Source organism: Drosophila melanogaster, chromosome 2R (assembly GCF_000001215.4).
Source record: "Drosophila melanogaster chromosome 2R".
Lineage (NCBI taxonomy): Eukaryota > Metazoa > Arthropoda > Insecta > Diptera > Drosophilidae > Drosophila > Drosophila melanogaster.
Window position 1 is genome coordinate 15,311,378 of NT_033778.4, and position 19,852 is coordinate 15,331,229.

Below are 19,852 nucleotides of genomic sequence, written 5' to 3' on the forward strand. Positions count from 1 at the left end.
AGAGTCACTCAAAAATGAAATGAAAAATAAAAATTTTTATAAGGCTAGTAAACATTATTTTATTAACACTATCTTCGTTTAGGTGATAAATTGTCCCGATAAGCCGAAAGTATCGATACCATCGTGGGTGGGCGCGCATCTCTACTGTTCTCGGCCTCTGCTTTTTGTCTGTTTTCTACCAAGCGCGAAAATGTGAATTTCGCAATTCATTTAAACTGTCCAAAACCGAGATCAGGCAGGATTAAACTTGCCCCCCAACATCCATAATCAAATATCAAATCAGGAGAACGAACTTAGGATATTCTTGTGTAACGCGTGCCCTGAATAACTGCGCAGTAAAAATCAATAACTAAGTAGCACGCATCGATACATAAATGTAAAACGCCCCAGATAAAAAGGAAGATGTCCGACGAGGAGGAGGATTCCGTGTCCGAGGGCTTCTCGGCCAGCGAGGATGAATGGAAGCCGAGCAAGGACGTCAAGGGAGGCGAGTCCTCCGACGATGATGACAGCGATTTCGATGAGCTCCAGGCGGAGGGAGGAGCAGCGGGCTCCAGTGGACGATCCTCCGCTGTAGCGGGAAAAAGAGGGTGAGAACGGGATAAGGGTCCATTGCTCTGGTACATTTTGAAATTTTCATTCCCCCTCTTCCCAGCAGCGATCACAAGGCACCAAGTGGCATCAAGGGCTCTTCGGTGAAGAAACGCAAGCCCACTGGTCAATCACTTCGCTCCAAGCTGTACAATAAGTACCGACCGCCTCCAAAGACCTTTCCCACTTCTCCTTCGCAACAGAAGGAGAACACTCCGCGGGCTTCGGGTTCAAAAAACGCCAAAACGCCCAATGAAAGCGGTGCACGGAATCAGCACGGTCCTGCTGATTCCAGCAGCGAATCCAGTGTGGAAGACTACCTAGTAAATCCAGCCGATCTTGATCTGCACTCAACCTTCTTTGCCGGCGGCCAAAAAGAGAAGTCACCGGCGCCCCAATTCGATTGTAATGCGGGCATCACAAATCTTTCAGACTCTGGATCGGAGGATAACAACGAGAGCAGCTTCGAGGATAAAGCAGGCAATGCCTTCGACTTTCGCGGTCTCCTGGAGAACGCAAACAGTTTGGAGCGCACTAGGGATGCTTTAAGCAAACGAAATGTCACGGCCACTCCGCCAAGGAGCCAGGCTGCCACCATGGATGTCAATGCGCTGCTTGCATTGGGCGAGAACCAAAACTACCAGAGTGTGGAGGTGGAGGAACGTGAAGGGAATCAGCGTAAGAAGGCGGGAAGAGGAGCACCAGCAGCGCCTCCGACCCTTGATGAACCGTCACGCCTCAGCAAGACGAAGTCAACGCGAATAAAGCGACACACCAAGACGCGACCCGTCTCCACGGTGGTCGCCAACGCTGGTGATACTGATGACTCCGATTTTGAGGAAGTGGCAGGTAGGCGAAAATGCAAGTAGTTTGACAGCCAGGCTCCCGGAAGAGTTGGCGTTGGCAGAAGGCAGTCGAGCATGCTTATCCAAGTTGGTTGTGGCGCTGGCATTTCTGGTATCTGATGAATAAAAATAAGCTTCCAAATTGCTCTGTATGAGACTGTGTAGTTTTGTTTGTACTAAGTTTATTTGTCGATGTGAACAGATAGAAATTACTAACTTACCTGTGCAGCTGCGGTCCAAATAAGAGCATGGTTTTATATAGTGTTGTATACAAATTCTTTAACGAGTTTAAACGTGTTATTTTATATAATAATTTATATTGCATTTTCCGTTAAGACTTATCATATTCGAATGTATTGTCCTAGTTTGACACTAACAATTTCCCCATTTATACAAATCGTAGAAGTTACAAGGAAATGCTTTTATTTTTACCGCAACTGTATGCTAGAATGTACATTTGGAACAGCCGCGTCAAAATAATGGCCATGAATCTACAATATACCTATTTACTGTAACATATTGTTAGTCGATTAGACTGAGAAACTAGCGTATGAGATGCTGCAGACGCTTATCTAGAATCTTGGCTTACTAACCTATTTATACCCCCTAACCATGTCATGAGTCCGTTGTACTTGGCATACGTTTCAATGCAACATTTGTATGTTTAGCCCGAATTTGGGAGATGCCAAGCCAAAATCAAGATTCCTGCGGCATTTGCTACTTAGTTGTCCGCTAAAAAAATAATTAAAGTCTATACAATGATCGATAGGAAAATCTACCACAAAAGCTTATTAAAATCTTTTTTAATGTCAAAAAAATTAAATCAAATGAACATTTTTAAACGTTTTTGCACTAGCTTAAGCCCAATCTGCGTGTTAAACGGATGAAAAAAACAAAAGCATAAACTCAATGTCTACCGAATTCTGAACGTGGTTTAAATGTCTGCACACACACTCTTGATAATAATATGTTAAACAATGATATATTTTACTCAGAAAATGCATTTACTTTTATTTATTATGTCAGTTTTTATATTTTGTTTGCCACGCAACGAAACACGTTGAAGTCAAAAAGAATCTAGTTAACCAAATCAAAATGAGATACAAAAGGATTTTAATCGCAGCCCAGTAATAGAAATAATAATTTGTAAAAGCTAGTGAAATGTCCTAGTCAACTATTTGTGTACTTACTTTATGGCAATGGCAAGTGTTTCAATGAAATCAACAAGTAGCTAACGAATTAGAACTGATGTTTAACGAATTTACTTTAGCAAAATTGTATTCACTTAATATAAACATCTGCATGCAGAGTTCTAATCTAATTTATTAATGATATACTCCAACAATGGATGCAATAAATCAAATGAAACTCGTAATTTTAGCGCAATTTAGTGAATGTTGATTGTAATTAACTCAATAATTGAAATTTCAAATGCACTTTAAAAGATATAAATAAATAAATGCAAATGTTGAAAGGAATCCATGCTCTCTGTCTGGGTATTTTTTGCCTGCCTTCCCTGCTCAATCCTCCCACATAATCATTGGTGCCGAACTTGCTACTAGTAACATTTTTATTACCCGGTTTATTTTAATTCATTTACAAATGTATTTAAATTCAAAATCATGGATATGATCATATCCATGGTTCATATTGGGAATCTCAATTTTCTTTATATCGATTGAAATGTTCGAGTATTAGATATTTTACCCCTCTTTCTCCTCCATTTAAACAAACTCTGTCTATCTCACAGTTCATCATTCAGTCCAGTGTCACATCATCACCCCGAATTGAATCCCTTTTGCAGATGCAGATCTATCCAGTGACCAGGACGATGGCGAGACGCCGAACATCTCAGGGGATTTGGAGATACGCGTGGGACTGGAAGGGCTCCGTCCTACGAAGGAGCAAAAGACTCAACACGAATTGGAGATGGCCCTAAAGCGTCGCCTTAACAGGGACATCAAGGACCGTCAGATTTTGCTGCACAAAGTCAGCCTAATGTGCCAAATAGCTCGCAGCTTAAAGTACAATCGCCTGCTTAGCGAGTCAGATTCCCTGATGCAGGCTACCCTGAAACTCCTGCCAAGCCGAAACGCATATCCTACTGAACGAGGCACCGAACTTAAATATCTGCAGTCGTTTGTCACGTGGTTCAAAACATCAATCAAGCTGCTAAGTCCCAACTTATATTCCGCGCAGTCGCCTGCTACCAAGGAAGCCATATTAGAGGCTTTACTGGAGCAGGTGAAGCGCAAGGAAGCCCGCTGCAAGCAGGATATGATTTTCATATTCATTGCCCTTGCACGGGGAATGGGCATGCACTGTCGGCTAATTGTCAATCTCCAGCCAATGCCACTGCGTCCGGCGGCCAGTGATTTGATTCCCATTAAGCTTAGGCCAGATGATAAAAACAAAAGCCAAACAGTGGAATCCGAAAGGGAAAGCGAGGATGAGAAGCCTAAAAAAGATAAAAAGGCAGGGAAGCCAGCAGAAAAAGAAAGCAGTAAGTCAACTATTTCCAAAGAGGCTGAAAAGAAAAACAATGCAAAAAAAGCTGAGGCTAAACCACTCAGTAAATCAACAACCAAGGGTTCAGAAACCACGAAATCAGGTACAGTTCCGAAGGTTAAAAAGGAGCTAAGTCTCTCCTCGAAATTGGTTGAAAAATCAAAACATCAAAAAGCCTACACCTCCAGCAAATCGGACACTTCCTTTGATGAGAAACCAAGTACGTCGTCCAGCTCTAAATGTCTAAAAGAAGAATATTCAGAACTGGGATTATCCAAAAAGTTATTAAAACCGACTCTATCCTCAAAATTGGTTTTAAAATCAAAAAATCAATCTTCATTTAGTTCCAATAAATCGGACACTTCATTTGAGGAGAATCCCAGTACCTCATCAAGTTCCAAATCTTTAAAAGAAGAGACAGCCAAGTTAAGTTCATCCAAACTCGAAGACAAAAAGGTCGCAAGCCCTGCCGAAACTAAAACTAAAGTACAATCGTCCCTTCTAAAAAGGGTCACCACTCAAAATATTTCTGAATCAGGCGATAGCAAGAAACCGAAAGTGGCTCCTGTGGACACATTCTCTCCAGTGGCAGGTCGCACACGCAGAGCCACTGTGAAACCCAAAACAGAGGAAAAACCGCAGGTGGTTGGATCACCAGTTATACCTAAACTGATGCTGTCCAAAGTTAAGCAGCTAAATGCCAAGCATAGTGATACGGAAAACGCTAGTCCTGCGAATAAACATCTGCAGGAACAGCGCAACACACGAGAAACTCGATCAAGGAGCAAGTCCCCGAAAGTACTTATATCCCCTAGTTTCCTTAAAAAGAAATCCGACGGAGCCGATTCCACTTCAGACCCTCAAAAGCATCAAATGGCGCCGGAAACTAAGGCGCGAATTTCGCCAAACTTTCTGTCCGAAGCTTTGCCAGCTCGTCAGCTACGAAGCCGAGGTCAAAAAGCCAGTAGTCTAGCCATTCCGCAATTAGACGGCGGTGACGATGTGCCGCTACCGAAAAAGCGCCCAAAACTGGAGAAGTTGAAAAATTCGCAAGATTCCGATGAGGTGTTTGAACCCGCCAAGCCGGTGAAAAAGGCTCCTGTACTGCCCAAGTCAGTACAGAATCTGCGAAAAGATCGGCGAGTGATGTCAACAGATGATGAGGGCGGTTCCAGGCTCAATCGGAAAACGGACGCCTCTGACATGTGGGTGGAAGTGTGGTCAGATGTGGAGGAGCAGTGGATCTGTATAGATCTGTTCAAAGGCAAGCTACACTGCGTGGACACAATAAGGGTGCGTATTTATCAAGCCAAATGTCGTGCCCTCCATCCAGTAATTGTATTTTTGTTTCTGCGCAGAAAAATGCAACGCCTGGATTAGCCTACGTCTTCGCCTTTCAGGATGATCAGAGTTTGAAGGATGTGACCGCCAGGTACTGCGCCAGTTGGAGCACCACTGTGCGCAAAGCCCGTGTAGAAAAGGCGTGGCTAGATGAAACTATTGCTCCTTACCTCGGACGCCGCACCAAGCGCGATATAACAGAGGATGATCAGCTACGTCGCATTCACTCCGATAAACCCTTGCCAAAGTCAATTTCCGAGTTCAAGGACCATCCGCTGTACGTGCTAGAGCGGCACTTGCTTAAGTTCCAGGGTCTATATCCACCAGATGCGCCTACATTGGGCTTTATCCGTGGTGAAGCGGTGTACTCCAGAGATTGTGTGCACCTCCTGCATTCTCGGGAAATATGGCTAAAAAGCGCACGGGTGGTGAAGCTTGGCGAACAGCCGTACAAGGTGGTTAAGGCACGTCCAAAGTGGGATAGGGTATGTTGTGCTCATTTTTTAAATGCATATGTGCTTCATTTTATTGTGTTGTATCCTTCAGCTCACGCGCACTGTTATTAAGGACCAGCCATTGGAAATCTTCGGGTATTGGCAAACTCAGGAATACGAGCCCCCAACTGCAGAGAATGGAATTGTGCCGCGAAATGCCTACGGCAATGTTGAGCTCTTTAAGGACTGCATGCTGCCAAAGAAGACGGTGCATTTGAGATGTAAGAAAGGTTTCTTCTCACCAATTTATTTAAATAACCTCGAAATTCAATTATAGTGCCCGGCTTGATGCGCATCTGTAAGAAGCTGAATATTGATTGTGCCAATGCAGTGGTTGGCTTCGATTTTCATCAAGGCGCTTGTCATCCCATGTACGATGGCTTCATTGTTTGCGAGGAATTCCGCGAAGTGGTCACTGCTGCCTGGGAAGAGGATCAACAGGTACAAGTTCTCAAGGAGCAGGAGAAGTACGAAACCCGCGTGTACGGAAACTGGAAGAAGCTGATCAAGGGTCTCCTCATTCGCGAGCGACTCAAGAAAAAATATAACTTTTGAATTCTTTGGCCTCTGATTTATGTTCGTATTATTGTTTCGTTTAAAGGCATTTTGATATTTTTGTATTTAAAACGTAATTTGATTCCAATAAATTGTACACTAGTTGTTTAGAATTCGTTTATTAATCGATTGTTTAAAAGTTCTTTTTTTTCGTAAATTTACATAGCATATTCGTTAACTTTACTTCGAATTTTTTGAATTAAATTTTAATTTACAAAATTATTTTGTTTTCAGAGTACGTTGAGAGATTTTTAAGATACAGAACGTTTGAGATAATAAGATTATGGTTATTTGGGTTATAGATCCGTCAATTTATTTGCATAAAATAGTATTTAGGCGCGATTTTAAATCTAAAATATAGTTTTTACAACAGCATGGAATGCATTAGCAGACTAGAGAAATAAAGCAATTTCCAGCCAAACAGCTCGCATTTGATCGTTTGGCAAAGGTGCAGATAAATATGTAATAAAATATAAATAAAACCTTAATTCAAAATAAGAAAGTACAAAATCCGTATACGTACAAAAAGAAGACTTTGGTTATGTATTCTGCCATTCACCTCTAGCAAGACAAATCTGAGCAATCGACTGAGTTTATGGTTACATCAAGAGCTGCACTTTCATGAAATGTTAAAACTTAAAGGAAAAGTTCGTGCATCGAGGGCATGGGGTTATCGTGGAGTCAAAGTTTCTTTTAATGCCAAGATGATAAAATTGTTTATTGTAATGGGTTTTTTGTTCTGTTGAATTGGAGAAGTTCTGCATAACACTCATCGAATATTTGTGAAATTTCAGTAACTCATACATAACGGTTGCCAAGCTGAGATGACACTAAGGTTTCATGGAAGCGGGGTAGGATTGCAAGTCTCTTAAGCAGGCATTGATGAAGTCAAGCTCGCGCCCGTGGAACCAGTGGAGACAGTCCCGCTGGGCGATCTCTGGCGCTGTGGGCTGCTTTGTGCCTTAAGGTAGTCCACGAACATACGCCTGGCCTGATTGAGAACCCGAGTGACGTCGTGTTTCCTCACCATTTTATCAAAGTGCATGGCAATCTCGTTGTAGTCCATGCCTGCCTTCATGATCGTGTTTCGGTGCTGTAGCAAAAGTGTTAGACAGAGAAACATGAGGAATGCATTACCTCCACCGAATTCTGTAGGTGGAGGCAATGCGGCCGCAGTGGTATTCACTGCACTGACTCCATTAAGATGGGTTGAACGCTGGGGGGATCGCGTATAGGCGCTCTCGTCATCTGCATTCGTGGCGATCTCCACCAAAGGCGAAACCTCCACTAGACTCGGCTCAGTGGAAATGGGCAGGATGACTTCGGGCAAACTGTTGCTGTTGCGCATTCCCAATGGACTGTGCCCATCCATAAGTTGGCTTTCGTCGATGAATGGATTAAAGGCATGCGACTCGTTTTGCTGAACGCTGTTACTCTTAGCCGCCAGTCGCTGTCGACGACGCATATGTAGCTCACTGACATCGGGACAGGTTATGATCTCGTTCTCCTTGAGATCCTCCACTAAGTCCAGGGCGTCCTTGTCCAGCTTCTCGTACTCGATGTCTTCCCGTTTCTCGCTCTCCGTAAAAGGCAGCCCAAAAACTTGTCGATCTAGATTCTCGGCCTCTAGGCGCAGCTCACGCGTTATGGCCGTCGTCATGGGGTAGTACTCCTGGTCGGGATCTTGATCCGGTGTGTTTGAATCGTCGGGGTCGCATGGGTGATTGCTTTCCAAATCTAGCTGTAGATTGTAACTGCTCAGTTCCTGTGCCTGCTGAATGGTCGTCGCAGCCGTTGAAGCGCTCCAACTGGTTTCCGGAAGTGAGGAAGAATCAGATTCGTCCAGGGAGCTACCCATCCCACTCTTGGTTAGCTGTACCACGGGCTTAGTAACCGAAATTGGACCGGATGTTTGTTGCGGCTGAGTGGCAAAACGATCGGATATACGATTCTTATTAATAGTTGCAAAATTTAGGAATTCATTGAAGTTTTTTACAAGCTTTGGCGGCATCTTCCGATCACCATCATCTTCTCCTTCTCCATCAAAAGAGATACCAATACGACTGCTTGCCGCCAGCTTTTCCTTGAGATCCTTAAAATGGCCACCACTAGAAGTGCTTACTCGCTTCATACTTTCACTCACTTGACTAGCATTAGTAGCTAGCTGTTTGGCGATGATATTGCTCACGGTCATAATGTTTTTGTGCTGCAGCTTGGCCTTCCTGTCACTGGGGTCCTCGTCCAGATTCGAGGAAGACGAACTACACAGAAAGGCTCGTCCTGGTGAAACAGGAGGTGTGGTTTCTCTTTCTGGTGCTCTCTGAGCATCATCCTTAAACGGATTTGTCTCCAAAAAGCTTGGCGACTCCTTCCTATCAAATACATCATCATCTTCGGTTTCCTCGCCGGCGGACAAGTTTTGTTCCAACTTGACATTCCTATTATCCAAAGCGCCCTCAATAAGCGCCAGCATTTTTGACTCGTCCAGACTTTGATGGACCTTGGCCGAAGTCCGTCTTTGGCGGCGAGCAGCGGCTGTCGCATGACGCGACATATTGTCGTCTAGGCTGTGATTCAGCCGTTTTGTATTGTCCAATCCGTGACTGGTTCCCACCGAAGAACTTAGTGAGCTCAAGGAGGCTGAAGAGCTCTGACGGCGCAAAGCGCATACCTTGGTGTAGGGACTTTCACGCGGTTTTGTCAGCAGATAGGAAGGACTGGTCGGCGTAGCGCTGTAGGAGCTGGAAAAAGTGCTGGCGCTATTGGGCACGGAGGCATCAGTAATGGGTACGAATTCCTGTGAAAAATCATGGTGATTAGAAATTAAGCAATTCCCTTTGGGTTTCGCACTAACCTTTTCAAAGAGCGCCAGCTCTTTCTCCCCATCACATCGATAACGAAGTGAACTCCACTGCACCTCCAGCATGCGAAGGGCATCCTCAAAAGGAAACTCCCGCTTTAGCTCCAGCAGTAGCCAACGGTAACAGAAAAGTAAGTCGTCCGCTTGCTGCGACTTGAGGTACTCCCAGAACTCAGGATCATAAAAACTTAGCGCCTCCGTTAGGTGAGCAAATTTCTGAGTCATTGCAATCCCATCCAGCATGAAGTTTCCACGCATACGTGACATTATCGCACAAAAGCAGATGTAGGCCTGTGCCTCGTCGTTCATGGTAACCAGTAGCGGGGAAGCAATGTCCGACATGCCTTGACAATATGAGACCGATGGATGGTTTAGTGCATATGTGGTGAGGATATTGAAAAGCGCAGCGATGTTCTGATTGTCGTCGCTGCCTGCATAAAATGGATGCAGGCGGTCCGTGCGGAGAACATCCTTCTTTACCATGCTCGTTACGTAAGCCAGTTCTCCAGCCACACTGCCTCGCTTCACGGCCGCTTTCCATGTGTCTCTCAGACGACAGTACTGCTCAGACTTTCGTCGCATGAATTCCATACGCTGGTGTCCATCAAGTGCCAGTCCGTTAGCGCCACCGGGATAAACGTTAAGCAGATGTTTCCACACAACGCGCCGCAGACTGGGGTCAATGCCTCCTAGGAAGATGACCCTATGCAACTCGTCCTTGCGTTGAATCTGACCAAGTGCGTCCAGAAAGAGCCGGAACTCGCTGTCGCACATGGGCGGCCGTGGCGGTAGATTGGCCATATGCTCCTCGGATAAGTTAAACGCTTTCTGCACTATGGAGAAGGTTTTCTCCATCTGATTCAGAATGGAGCTGCCCAGTTTGGTCTGCATGTGCTGGACATATTTCTGGGAGACTCCTAAGGACTGCAGTGGTGACATAAGCTCGCGGGCGGGTACAAAAGGTGCAGGAGTTGCGGGAGCAGGCGCTCCCGTTATGGATCTACCCGGGGAGGCCTCGGTCTCACACTCCCTGACCACCGTAAATGGCTTCACATCGATCTGCAGGGTGAGGCAGGGTTCTGAGGCCGTCTGAATGGAAATGTTGTGAATCCTCAGAAAGGCGGCATCCAGATCCCAGTCGGAGCGCACGGCCAGGTAGATCTCGTTGCCCGCCGGATCAAAGGCCTTGTACTTAATGGAGAAGTCCGACTTGACATCGAAGGCCTTGGCCAGCAGGGAGTACAACACCTCCAGCGTGGTGATCTGCGGGTCCACTGAAAACTTTCGCCACTCCGGCCGAGCAGTGGGTTCGCATTTCTGTGGGCGATTTCAAAAAAATTAGATTGAGGAACACAAACTAAGCAGCCCTTTTGTTGTCTCGCCTTCTGGCCACCTTTCACTTGCCTTCACTTTCACCCGAACCGCCTCCCGGGGGCAAATGCCAGCCATGTTTTCCGAGTCTGTTCTGGTCGACGACTAACTAAGTTCCATTGTACCTCTGAGCGATGTCAGTATCGTAAGTATTGCTCAAATATAAAACAATACAAAAGAAGGAAACTGAAATCAATCGACTTGATTTCAATCATCGGTTTCAGTGTGGCCGCCCTAGGGCTTTGTAAGTTCACCAGGGCTACATTAAAATACCAAATCACTAAATACACAAAACAAAAATTTTTAAAATTAAAAAAAATTAACAAATTGTTGAACGTACGAGGAGAATATATCAGCTACATTGTTTGCTAAATTAATATGAATAATAAATGAATATAAGAAAATAAATCTTTTTCAATTTTGAATTGCAAAAGTAATAACTTATTGGCCAAAAAATCACGATATCCCCGCCAGTCACCGTTTTTCATCTGATAAATTCAGTATTTTTGGTATTTATCCTCCGCATTCTTTGCATTTTTTAGCGTATTTTCTGGAATTCCCGAAGATCTTGTTCCGCTCTGCGCTAACGGGCACATTGCTTCGTGTATGTGTATATAAATACAAGAAGATTAGTGCAAAATTGTTGTTGTTAGTTATAGTTTTTTGGCCGCCGTGTGCTAGCAAATGCATTTTATGCCCCGGCCCGCGCACTTTGGCACTACATGTTAACGGATTTCAGGCTGGCGTGGAACGAATTGGGCTGGAAAGCGGTGCGTAACGGCGGTCGTCGGAGACTTGGGTGTGTATACATGTGTATGTGTGTTACGGGCGTGTTTGTGACGTAGGCAAGCAGCAGCGAGAGAGCGAGCGAAATTCCGTAGAATCCGAAAACCATCCGATATCGTTGCTCCCAAGCCGGCTTTACTGGGTCGTCGAGGGGTGCGGTGGCTGTTCAGGGGGCGGGGGTGGAGCGGTCGGATCCACCCGCCCATTCAGTGGAGCCAGCGATAAGCCCGCAATTGAGATAACTCTGCCTCAATTTGCGAGACACTATAGTGTGTTTATCTGTCCAATTGTACTTCCTATGTGTAAGCATGTGTGCGTGTGTTTGTGTGTGCGACTGTGTGCTGCAAGCTCTTCACTGATAAATTCTGCCTCTCCACTTTTTTCTCGCTTTTTAGCAACGAGCTGATGACAATGTAAGTGAAATTATTATGCAAAATAATGGTCTTAGCTTCCGCCGTCGTACAAGCTCTATATGGCCACCAAATTGCCTGTGCCCGCCGTATGTGTACATATGTAGCTACATTTGTATGTTCATATATCACTTACGCGCCTTCGCGCGACGGCGTTCTTATATCATAAATTGATATGTTAACTGCAAACTGTATTACAATGGCCCTATTATCTGGAAATTCACTGACCCTGCCCTGAATCTCGCCCAGCTATTCTTATCGATATGCTTATTTGGAAGACCTCGCCAACTCTACTCGAACTGTTTTTCAGATTGGCTAAGGTTTAATGGATGACACATCAGCACCATGGGAAAGTTACTATCAAAAATTTTCGGCAACAAGGAAATGCGAATTCTCATGCTCGGACTGGACGCGGCTGGAAAAACAAGTAAGCACATAAACAATAAAGGGTTCTCGAATTCGATTGTGGGCCTGATTAGTACCCATTAGTTTCATCAGTTTCCTAAGTGGAAACCAATCCCATTTAAAAAATACTCTTGAGGCGAGGCAATTATTGTTTTGTTTTTATTCTTATTGTACTTTGAAAAAATGTACAATATAAAGACCTTTCAATACGTACACCAGTACTATCACTAATCGAATTCGAGCTATTTTGTTTATACATCCTTTGCGTGTCTAAAGTAATATTGTTTTTGTCCACCCACAGCGATTCTGTACAAACTGAAACTTGGCCAATCTGTTACAACGATACCCACTGTGGGCTTTAATGTGGAAACCGTCACCTATAAGAATGTCAAGTTCAATGTGTGGGACGTCGGTGGGCAGGATAAGATTCGACCGCTATGGCGACACTATTACACGGGTACACAGGGTCTGATCTTCGTCGTGGATTGTGCGGATCGGGATCGGATAGACGAGGCGCGCACGGAGCTGCATAGGATAATTAACGATAGGGAGATGCGCGACGCCATCATACTGATATTTGCTAACAAGCAGGATCTGCCTGATGGTTAGTATAGTGCTCAGCCAATTGTTTCCATCCGCTTATTGTTCTCTCTTGCAGCAATGAAACCCCATGAAATCCAGGAAAAACTAGGTTTAACTAGAATAAGAGATCGCAATTGGTATGTACAACCATCATGTGCCACATCCGGCGATGGCCTGTCCGAGGGCCTCATTTGGTTAACGTCGAACCATAAGTTATGAGAATCGTAATCGAGCATTTTCTTATATGTATGTATATGGCATGTATTATTCGAAGCGAAGCAAAAGCGAAAATATTCTATTTTATTTATACAAAGAAAACCAACCGCAAGCGCATAGTAAAAACTCAATTCGTAAAAACGAACGTACATAAATTACAAATGTTAAAAATGGTATATAGAAGTCAGATATATATAGTAATTATATATACTCTCAATTAACCAACCAATATTCTCACTAGTAAAAATACACATACCTACAAAATAAAAGAAGCATCAAAATAAGCAGCCGGTAAATATCCGTAAAGTAAATTATGCGTGAAGCACAGAGACATAAAGCAAAACATCAACGGAGATTAGCCTTAAGTAAGTTTTTCTTGTAAATTATATTGATGAGACACGTAAGCAATAAGTTGAAAGCTTGTTTATTGCAACTGTTACTATATTTGACTTGAGCAAGGGTGTAACGAGTCTTAAATAAATTGTAAATAAATATTCAAATTAAAGCCCATATACAACAACAAACGAAATAAAAGAAAACACCGAACAAACAATTGAACAAACCTATAGATTGCTATTTAGATTAAAACTGAGTCTTCAAAATATAATGAAATAGTAACTGTGCCTTCCTCAATGTGTGTCTATGATCCCTCATTATTTTCCCCACTCCAACAGCTAATTTTCTCAATCTGATATCCTTCGAGACGAAGAAGGTCCCTGGATTTGCGAGAAAGGCATATTCTGACTTCAGTGTCAAACGCATTTGGTTTGTATTGTGCGCTCAATTTGAAAGGTAAACATGCCACATTCAGTGCCATAATTTGCAGGGTAAATGAGCCTGGGTATACCTGAGCATGATTTGTTCAACACGGCGTTCAATAATTTACCTTTGTTTTGCAATCATCCCCGAATTGTCCGAAAAACTCCTTGGTACATCCTTGCATGAATAATATAATTTATTTTTTGTGGGTGTATGTCTTGTTTTATACCTTTACCGTTTTTATCAAAACCAACCTATTCATAATACCCCGTAATATCTCAGTATCTAAGATTTTTGTTGCTGAATTATAATTATAAATTTTAAGTTATGAAACAAATCATAGGTTTCAAAGTTATTTTCTGTAAATATGTTTTTGTATTATTATTGTATTATAATAATAAAAATATATAATAATTAGTAGAGTCACGTTTTACAGATGAAAAGGTTGTGATGAAGATGACGAGTTCCCAAATAAACGTCATCTAGCGATCCACGAAGTGACGAAGCGCTTATTGCCAAGATAATCTTGTTAATATTCTCACATGAAGTGACACATCCTATGAAATTTGTATGTAGAATTAAACGATTCCGACTTAATAAAGTGTATATATTGTTAATATATATATTATTAGTCAGGATCAATAGCCGAGTCAATCTTTTCTGTGTGCAGAATCCCAGAGTGTAGTATTTCCTTGGTTTTGCGTCTCCTCAAGATGCGTGTTTGTTCTTTCCTTCGTTTGCGAGTTATCTCCAGGATCCGTGGTCTCCTTAATATTTGGTTCACGAAAACAGCAGGTATATGTTGGAAAAAACTATTTATTTTTTGTTTACGATTTTAAGACGATTAAGAAATTGGGGTATTAGAAGCGCCCATGATGTCCTCCATGGTGTCTGTGGTGTTCGCCAAAGCCGCCTTGTCCGCCACCGAAACCACCTTGACCGCCAAATCCTCCCGGTCCGCCACCGAAACCACCTTGACCGCCATATCCTCCCGGTCCGCCACCGAAACCACCTTGACCGCCATATTCTCCGGGTCCGCCACCGAAACCACCTTGTCCACCAAATCCAGGACCTCCACCGAATCCTCCCTGTCCACCAAAGCCGCCTTGTTGACCACCAAATCCTCCTTGACCACCAGGTCCAAATTGAGGTCTGGCCAAAACTGCGGCCACCAGGGCAAGAACAACAATCTATAAAATAGACGAACGTAAGATCCTTCTACTTTCTTTCACATAACCCAGCTAGCTTACCAGTAGTTTCATTTTGCTTTAAATTATTAAACTGAAATCCGCTCTGAAAGTGGCCTCTTTATATACCCGATCTGTAAGCGTGGACTTAACTATGTCTCGACTTTCAGATACCTATTAAGCGTAGTACACTTACGATTTGACAAACGTATGTAAGCAAATGTAAACTTACAATGTAATAATTGTTTCGATTATTTGTATTTAATTTATATAGCAGAGGCTGGAGATTTTTAAAGACTTTTTATTTTCAAAATTTATAAACAAATGTGCCAACCTTAAGCTATTTATTTATACTCTCACCAAAATACGATTACCCTGTAAAAAATTCAACATGTTGATAACAGAAACAGGAGGTCATTGTTTAGATGAAAACAAAACAGTCGAATTGTTAATCACAGACAGCGGAACCACCAATTAGGCAGAAAGTATTGTTTTTTTGCGTTATTATTTGATTTTCATTTTGGGCACGTGTGCGAACTTTTTATGTAAAAGAACCTATTTAAAAAATAATATAATAATATGATGTCTGGAAAAAAATTAAATTTAATAGACAGATTAACGGTTTAAAACCAGACTATGAGAAAATTCATATATAAATTTTAATTGTATTATTTACTTTAATATGTCTATGTCTATTTGGATAGTACAGATTATTGATTGGAGTGCCCTGTGAAAAAAATATACAAAAAATCTGTCAAAAAAGTCTTTGTTTTGTTAATATGTAACAAACAAAATGTTAATCTTACAAAGAGGAAATATACTCAATATACAAATATAGACAAAAGTTATATATTTCGATTTGGGAAAAAAGTAGTATAATTTAAGAATTGCTGTTGCTAAAAAAAAGACCGATTTTGAATTTCTAAAATGCATTTCTCGAATAACTTGCAGAGGTTTATAAAATAGATGTGTCATTTCTAAAAACACAATCTTAAGAACTTGACAAATTGAATAAACTATTTAATGTTGCTTTAATCGACTGGTACTGAGATTAGTTCGGGAAATCGAAGATTGATAATTATTGCGGAAGTTCAATAGAAAGTTGTAATGGTGCTTGTATTTTTGGCATATTGATGTCTATGTGTTTTAATTCCTAGTTTAATGTGAGCAATAACTATACCTTAAGAATTAAGTCAACTTTTTCGCAAGATTTAATTTTTTTTTTTTTTTAATTTACTTTGTTATACTTAAAGTTGCCGTTTTAGTAACGTCCATGATGTCCATGATGCTTGTGATGCTCGTGGTTACAGTTCTCGTGACCAATTCCGCCGGAGAATTCTCCCTGTACAAGTTGGGGGCCTGCTCCGAGCTCTCCTGCGGCATATAACTGGCCCGATTGGGGAGCTGGTCTTCGGTAGCCTCCCTGTCCGCCGCCGTATCCCAACTTTCCACTCTGAGGAGTGGCATTGCCATATCCTCCCAAACGTCCTTGGCCCGAGAGTCCAAGTGCGAATTCATTTGGGGGCACGGATGCGCCATATCCTTTCTGTGCACTGCCGTATCCACCCTGAGTGCCGCCGTATCCCACCTGTTCAGTCAATGGAGCGGGTTGGCCATATCCACCCTGAACGCCACCGTATCCTCCTTGCCCGCCACCGTATCCTCCCTGCCCGCCACCGTATCCTCCTTGCCCGCCACCGTATCCTCCCTGCCCGCCACCGTATCCTCCTTGCCCGCTCTGGGAAGCTGATCCGCCGTATCCGCTTGGCGAGCTGCCGTATCCACTTTGTCCGCTCTGTGGAACGGATCTCAAACCCCACTGGGCGGTTGCTGCTCCGTCGTATCCCGGTCTGGCCAAGGTAATGCCCATCAGGGCGAACAGGACAACCTAAAGGGTAAATAAATTGAGGATTATGTAAACTTCACTGACCATTAGCTTAATCACCATTAATTTCATCTTGATATTTTTTTTCGAACTGTAGTCAATGCCAAAGAGTGTCTTCTTTTATACCCAAGCTAGTGGGCATTGCGTTTCGACATTTAGTTACCTGTTATGGACTGTCATTGATTTTAATTCAGTTTATATTGTCATAGTAGATATCGATTGGGGGGTATCTTGCTTTTGAAAGGAAAGGCTTTTTTGATATATTTAAGCAATAACTTTTCCGGATCTCAACATTCCCCTATTCCAGAATCTAAATTGTAGGTACATCCGCTTAAGAAGCACACATTCCTAATCAACTTCGACTACCCTGTGGAAAATCCCAAATTTTGATGGCGCTGAGGTCAATGATTAGTAGAAAAATAAAACAAAATTTTGGACACGGCAGGGAATGCTGCGATTAAGCAAGTGTATTGGCCTTAAAAATAAGTGGTATAATCAACTTGTAAAAAGGGCAAGGGCAATAAAAAATGTATAAATTTCATTGTCGCTAAAAATGTTACTTTATTAATGGCCTCGATTCAACGCTTTAAATTTGTGATAAATTTTTGAATACATTTCAATATATTTTGCTTAGAACCATTTATAGATAAGCTAGAAATAAATTATTTGTGAATTTGTAATCTCAAACAGTTTGTATATATGTGTTTGGTTTGATAGAACAAAATAGAACAAAAACTTGAGATTACATTTTGGCCGATAAGCAGCACATGTTTACTTTCGTGTACACTTTTTATTATTTATTTTATTATATTTATTTCATTTTATGAAACTAACTATGTTACTAAGAATGTTAGATAAACGTTTACGTTTTAAAGATACAATAGTAACTAACAAATACAATTCCTTGTAATCCCGCTTTACCGGAACGTAAATCAAAGATACAAAGTGTCTGAATGTTGAATAAAAGAGGCAGTCCATGAATTTTGATTGATTAAATAAAGTGCACTGCACTTGATAGGGCTTGCCACCCACCGCCCTCTCCAGTGGGTGGCACTCGCAGAGATTTGTCGGTGTGGGTGAGTGTACGAGTATTCGTGTATGTATCCTGGCGATGCGAAATGTCGCCGTTCAAATGTCAAGAACCAACCCCGTCGTCTCTGCTCGTCCTGCTCGCACGATGTCATTGCTCTCGCTCACACCGACGGGCATCCTGCGTGCACGTCTGTTACAGGATAACGTCGCTCTGTCTCTCTGTATTTCTATCTCGCTCTCGTTCGCTCCTCCCTCGACGTGGTGGGCGTGGCCATGCTGGCAAAGCGCTTTGACTTTTGCATTTGTTCACTTTTGTCCCGAGCATAAACTTCTGCCAGCCGCAGCTGCTCTCTAGCTTTCTCCCCCGCGAAGAGAGCGAGATTGCAGAAAGGAGCGGTGAAAGGAGCAAGGGAGGGAGCTGCGGGGAGGGGCTGTGGCTTGCCAGGATCCTGACTGTTGTATTCCGACATCTCATTTGTTACAAAGTTAATGTCGGCGCATTAAGCATGGCAAAAGCCCCACAACAAAATCGGGGAGCACAACGGAGCCCCCATGCCGCCCGTTTTGGTCCTGCGAGCAGCATTTATCGATTATTGGATTAGTGGACCCGGGACCACCTCTAGCTCTGGCTCTCTTATCCATAAAATTATAATGTATAGAGAGTAAATAAAAATGTGTATGCATAAATAAGACTACGTAGACCATTAGATAGAACATCTTTACACATTACATTAAGTTTGACATTATAAATATTTTAAGGTTATACTTTTTAAAATATAAAAACCCACTTCTGAGCATATATATTCTGTCTTCAGCATATTTTCTCGAACAGTTCACAAACTTGAATGACTGGTTCTATGAGGCTTCTTAAAATTCGTTAAAACTTAATTTAATACAAGCCTTGGTTCTTACTTTAATTTCTTGTACAAATAATAATCTAAATATCTATATCTAAATATATAAATATATAATTGTTGCAATAAAATCAGGAAGGTAAATGAAACATGATTGTGATATTAAAGTTAAATAAAATCACCCATCAAATTAGAAAAATATTTAAAAACAAACAAATTATAATATTAGGATAATATATGTATATTATAATATATATATAATTTAAAACTCTTTTGGTTATATGTGCACTTAAATATTCTTGATTTAGATCCAAGTACACCCACAGACACCAGCAGAAACATTTTCTTCTTCAATTCAATTACAGTTTACTGGGTGGCGGCAATTTCTGGGTGGAAGTTGGGGCTTTTAGGGGGCGGTTAGAATACGAGGCCAAGAGTGACGTCGTTGGCAGAGGGTCAAGAGGGGGGCCAAACTGTTAGCGAAAGGATCGAGGGGCAGGACGACGCAAGCTCGAAAGCGCCGACATCACAAAGGGTATTATAAAACAAAAACAAAATGTCAAAACCCAAGACGATTATACGAGCGCCAGCCGCGCAGCTGCGTCATTCGTTTCATGGTTGTATTGGTGGGGCGCCACCATTGCTCTGCTCCACTTCCGCTCTCCCGCCCACTTCCGTTTCCGCTCCCCGCCGTCGCTCAGCTTTTTTGAGTCATGATGGCGACCGGGCGTTCTCTGCTCTTTCGAGTGCCTTGGTATGTGTGCTTGTGTGTGTGCGCAGAGAGCGCAGAGCCGGGTGTTTATTGGAGATTGCGATTGCGGCTTGGCTTACCCACACTCGCAGGGCCGCACACCAACACACTAACACTAACAGCGAGGACAAGCTCCTGCCGCAGCATCAAGAAGGAACGAATCAAAGCAAGCCAACAAGCAAATGCGCCACCAGAGTTGCCACTAAAAGTCTCCGTTGGTGGGTGGGTGGTGTGCGGTTATCCTTCGCTCGCTGCTCCTTGCTCGCTGCTCGATGCTCTCTGCTCTTCCTGCTCCTATGTGTGTGTGTGTGCAGTGTATGCCGTGCTTTTTGTCCTCACACACACACGCGCGCGGCAAGGACTTCTCTGCCCACTCAGCGACCGCGGATTATATCCTGCGATATGGTTTTTTCCCCCTAG

At 42.8% G+C, this 19,852-nt stretch overlaps 5 protein-coding genes and 1 long non-coding RNA gene across 13 annotated transcripts, besides 1 other annotated feature; 2 read left to right on the top strand and 4 right to left on the bottom strand.

Moving 5' to 3' along the window:
• Nucleotides 1–132: 132 nt before the first annotated feature.
• Nucleotides 133–6,862, top strand: Xpc (Xeroderma pigmentosum, complementation group C). Of its 3 annotated transcripts, none has more exons than NM_166087.2 (6): nt 133–590; nt 656–1,440; nt 3,241–5,237; nt 5,303–5,770; nt 5,832–6,000; nt 6,057–6,862. In NM_166087.2, the coding sequence occupies exons 1-6, from the start codon at nt 403–405 to the stop codon at nt 6,332–6,334; spliced, it is 3,885 nt and encodes a 1,294-aa protein (NP_725451.1). In that variant the 5' UTR covers nt 133–402; the 3' UTR covers nt 6,335–6,862. The 3 variants fall into 3 exon arrangements, with proteins under 3 accessions (NP_725451.1, NP_476861.1, NP_001246336.1); NM_057513.4 differs by having other exon boundaries at nt 659–1,440; nt 6,057–6,457; NM_001259407.2 differs by lacking the exons at nt 3,241–5,237; nt 5,303–5,770; nt 5,832–6,000; nt 6,057–6,862 and having other exon boundaries at nt 656–1,587.
• On the bottom strand, nt 6,440–10,794 carry CG8155 (uncharacterized protein). The gene is made up of 3 exons (NM_137185.4): nt 10,599–10,794; nt 9,189–10,511; nt 6,440–9,131 (listed from the first exon to the last, which is right to left on the bottom strand). The coding sequence occupies exons 1-3, from the start codon at nt 10,641–10,643 to the stop codon at nt 7,203–7,205; spliced, it is 3,297 nt and encodes a 1,098-aa protein (NP_611029.3). The 5' UTR covers nt 10,644–10,794; the 3' UTR covers nt 6,440–7,202.
• Nucleotides 10,795–11,123: 329 nt separating this feature from the next.
• Arf6 (ADP ribosylation factor 6) lies at nt 11,124–14,113 on the top strand. 5 transcript variants are annotated; one of them, NM_166090.2, is made up of 5 exons: nt 11,124–11,335; nt 11,747–11,764; nt 12,072–12,188; nt 12,468–12,770; nt 12,825–14,113. In NM_166090.2, exons 3-5 carry the CDS (start codon nt 12,107–12,109, stop codon nt 12,965–12,967), a joined length of 528 nt encoding a protein of 175 aa, NP_725454.1. In that variant the 5' UTR covers nt 11,124–11,335; nt 11,747–11,764; nt 12,072–12,106; the 3' UTR covers nt 12,968–14,113. The 5 variants fall into 5 exon arrangements, with proteins under 5 accessions (NP_725454.1, NP_725453.1, NP_523751.2 ...); NM_166089.2 differs by having other exon boundaries at nt 11,124–11,364; nt 12,825–13,515; NM_166091.2 differs by lacking the exon at nt 11,124–11,335 and adding an exon at nt 11,426–11,653 and having other exon boundaries at nt 12,825–13,515.
• A 12-nt stretch (nt 14,114–14,125) lies between these two features.
• CG8157 (uncharacterized protein) lies at nt 14,126–15,009 on the bottom strand. 2 transcript variants are annotated; one of them, NM_001299520.1, is made up of 2 exons: nt 14,974–15,009; nt 14,126–14,913 (listed from the first exon to the last, which is right to left on the bottom strand). In NM_001299520.1, the coding sequence occupies exons 1-2, from the start codon at nt 14,983–14,985 to the stop codon at nt 14,584–14,586; spliced, it is 342 nt and encodes a 113-aa protein (NP_001286449.1). In that variant the 5' UTR covers nt 14,986–15,009; the 3' UTR covers nt 14,126–14,583. The 2 variants fall into 2 exon arrangements, with proteins under 2 accessions (NP_001286449.1, NP_611030.1); NM_137186.3 differs by having other exon boundaries at nt 14,523–14,913.
• Nucleotides 14,320–14,381: a mobile genetic element.
• A 756-nt stretch (nt 15,010–15,765) lies between the features above and the next one.
• CG8160 (uncharacterized protein) lies at nt 15,766–16,894 on the bottom strand. Its single transcript, NM_137187.3, has 2 exons — nt 16,856–16,894; nt 15,766–16,798 (listed from the first exon to the last, which is right to left on the bottom strand). Exons 1-2 carry the CDS (start codon nt 16,865–16,867, stop codon nt 16,172–16,174), a joined length of 639 nt encoding a protein of 212 aa, NP_611031.3. The 5' UTR covers nt 16,868–16,894; the 3' UTR covers nt 15,766–16,171.
• A 2,123-nt stretch (nt 16,895–19,017) lies between these two features.
• Nucleotides 19,018–19,818, bottom strand: lncRNA:CR44371 (long non-coding RNA:CR44371). The gene has a single exon (NR_124561.1). It is a non-coding gene; the product is annotated as a long non-coding RNA:CR44371 (long non-coding RNA).
• Between the last annotated feature and the right edge of the window lie 34 nt (nt 19,819–19,852).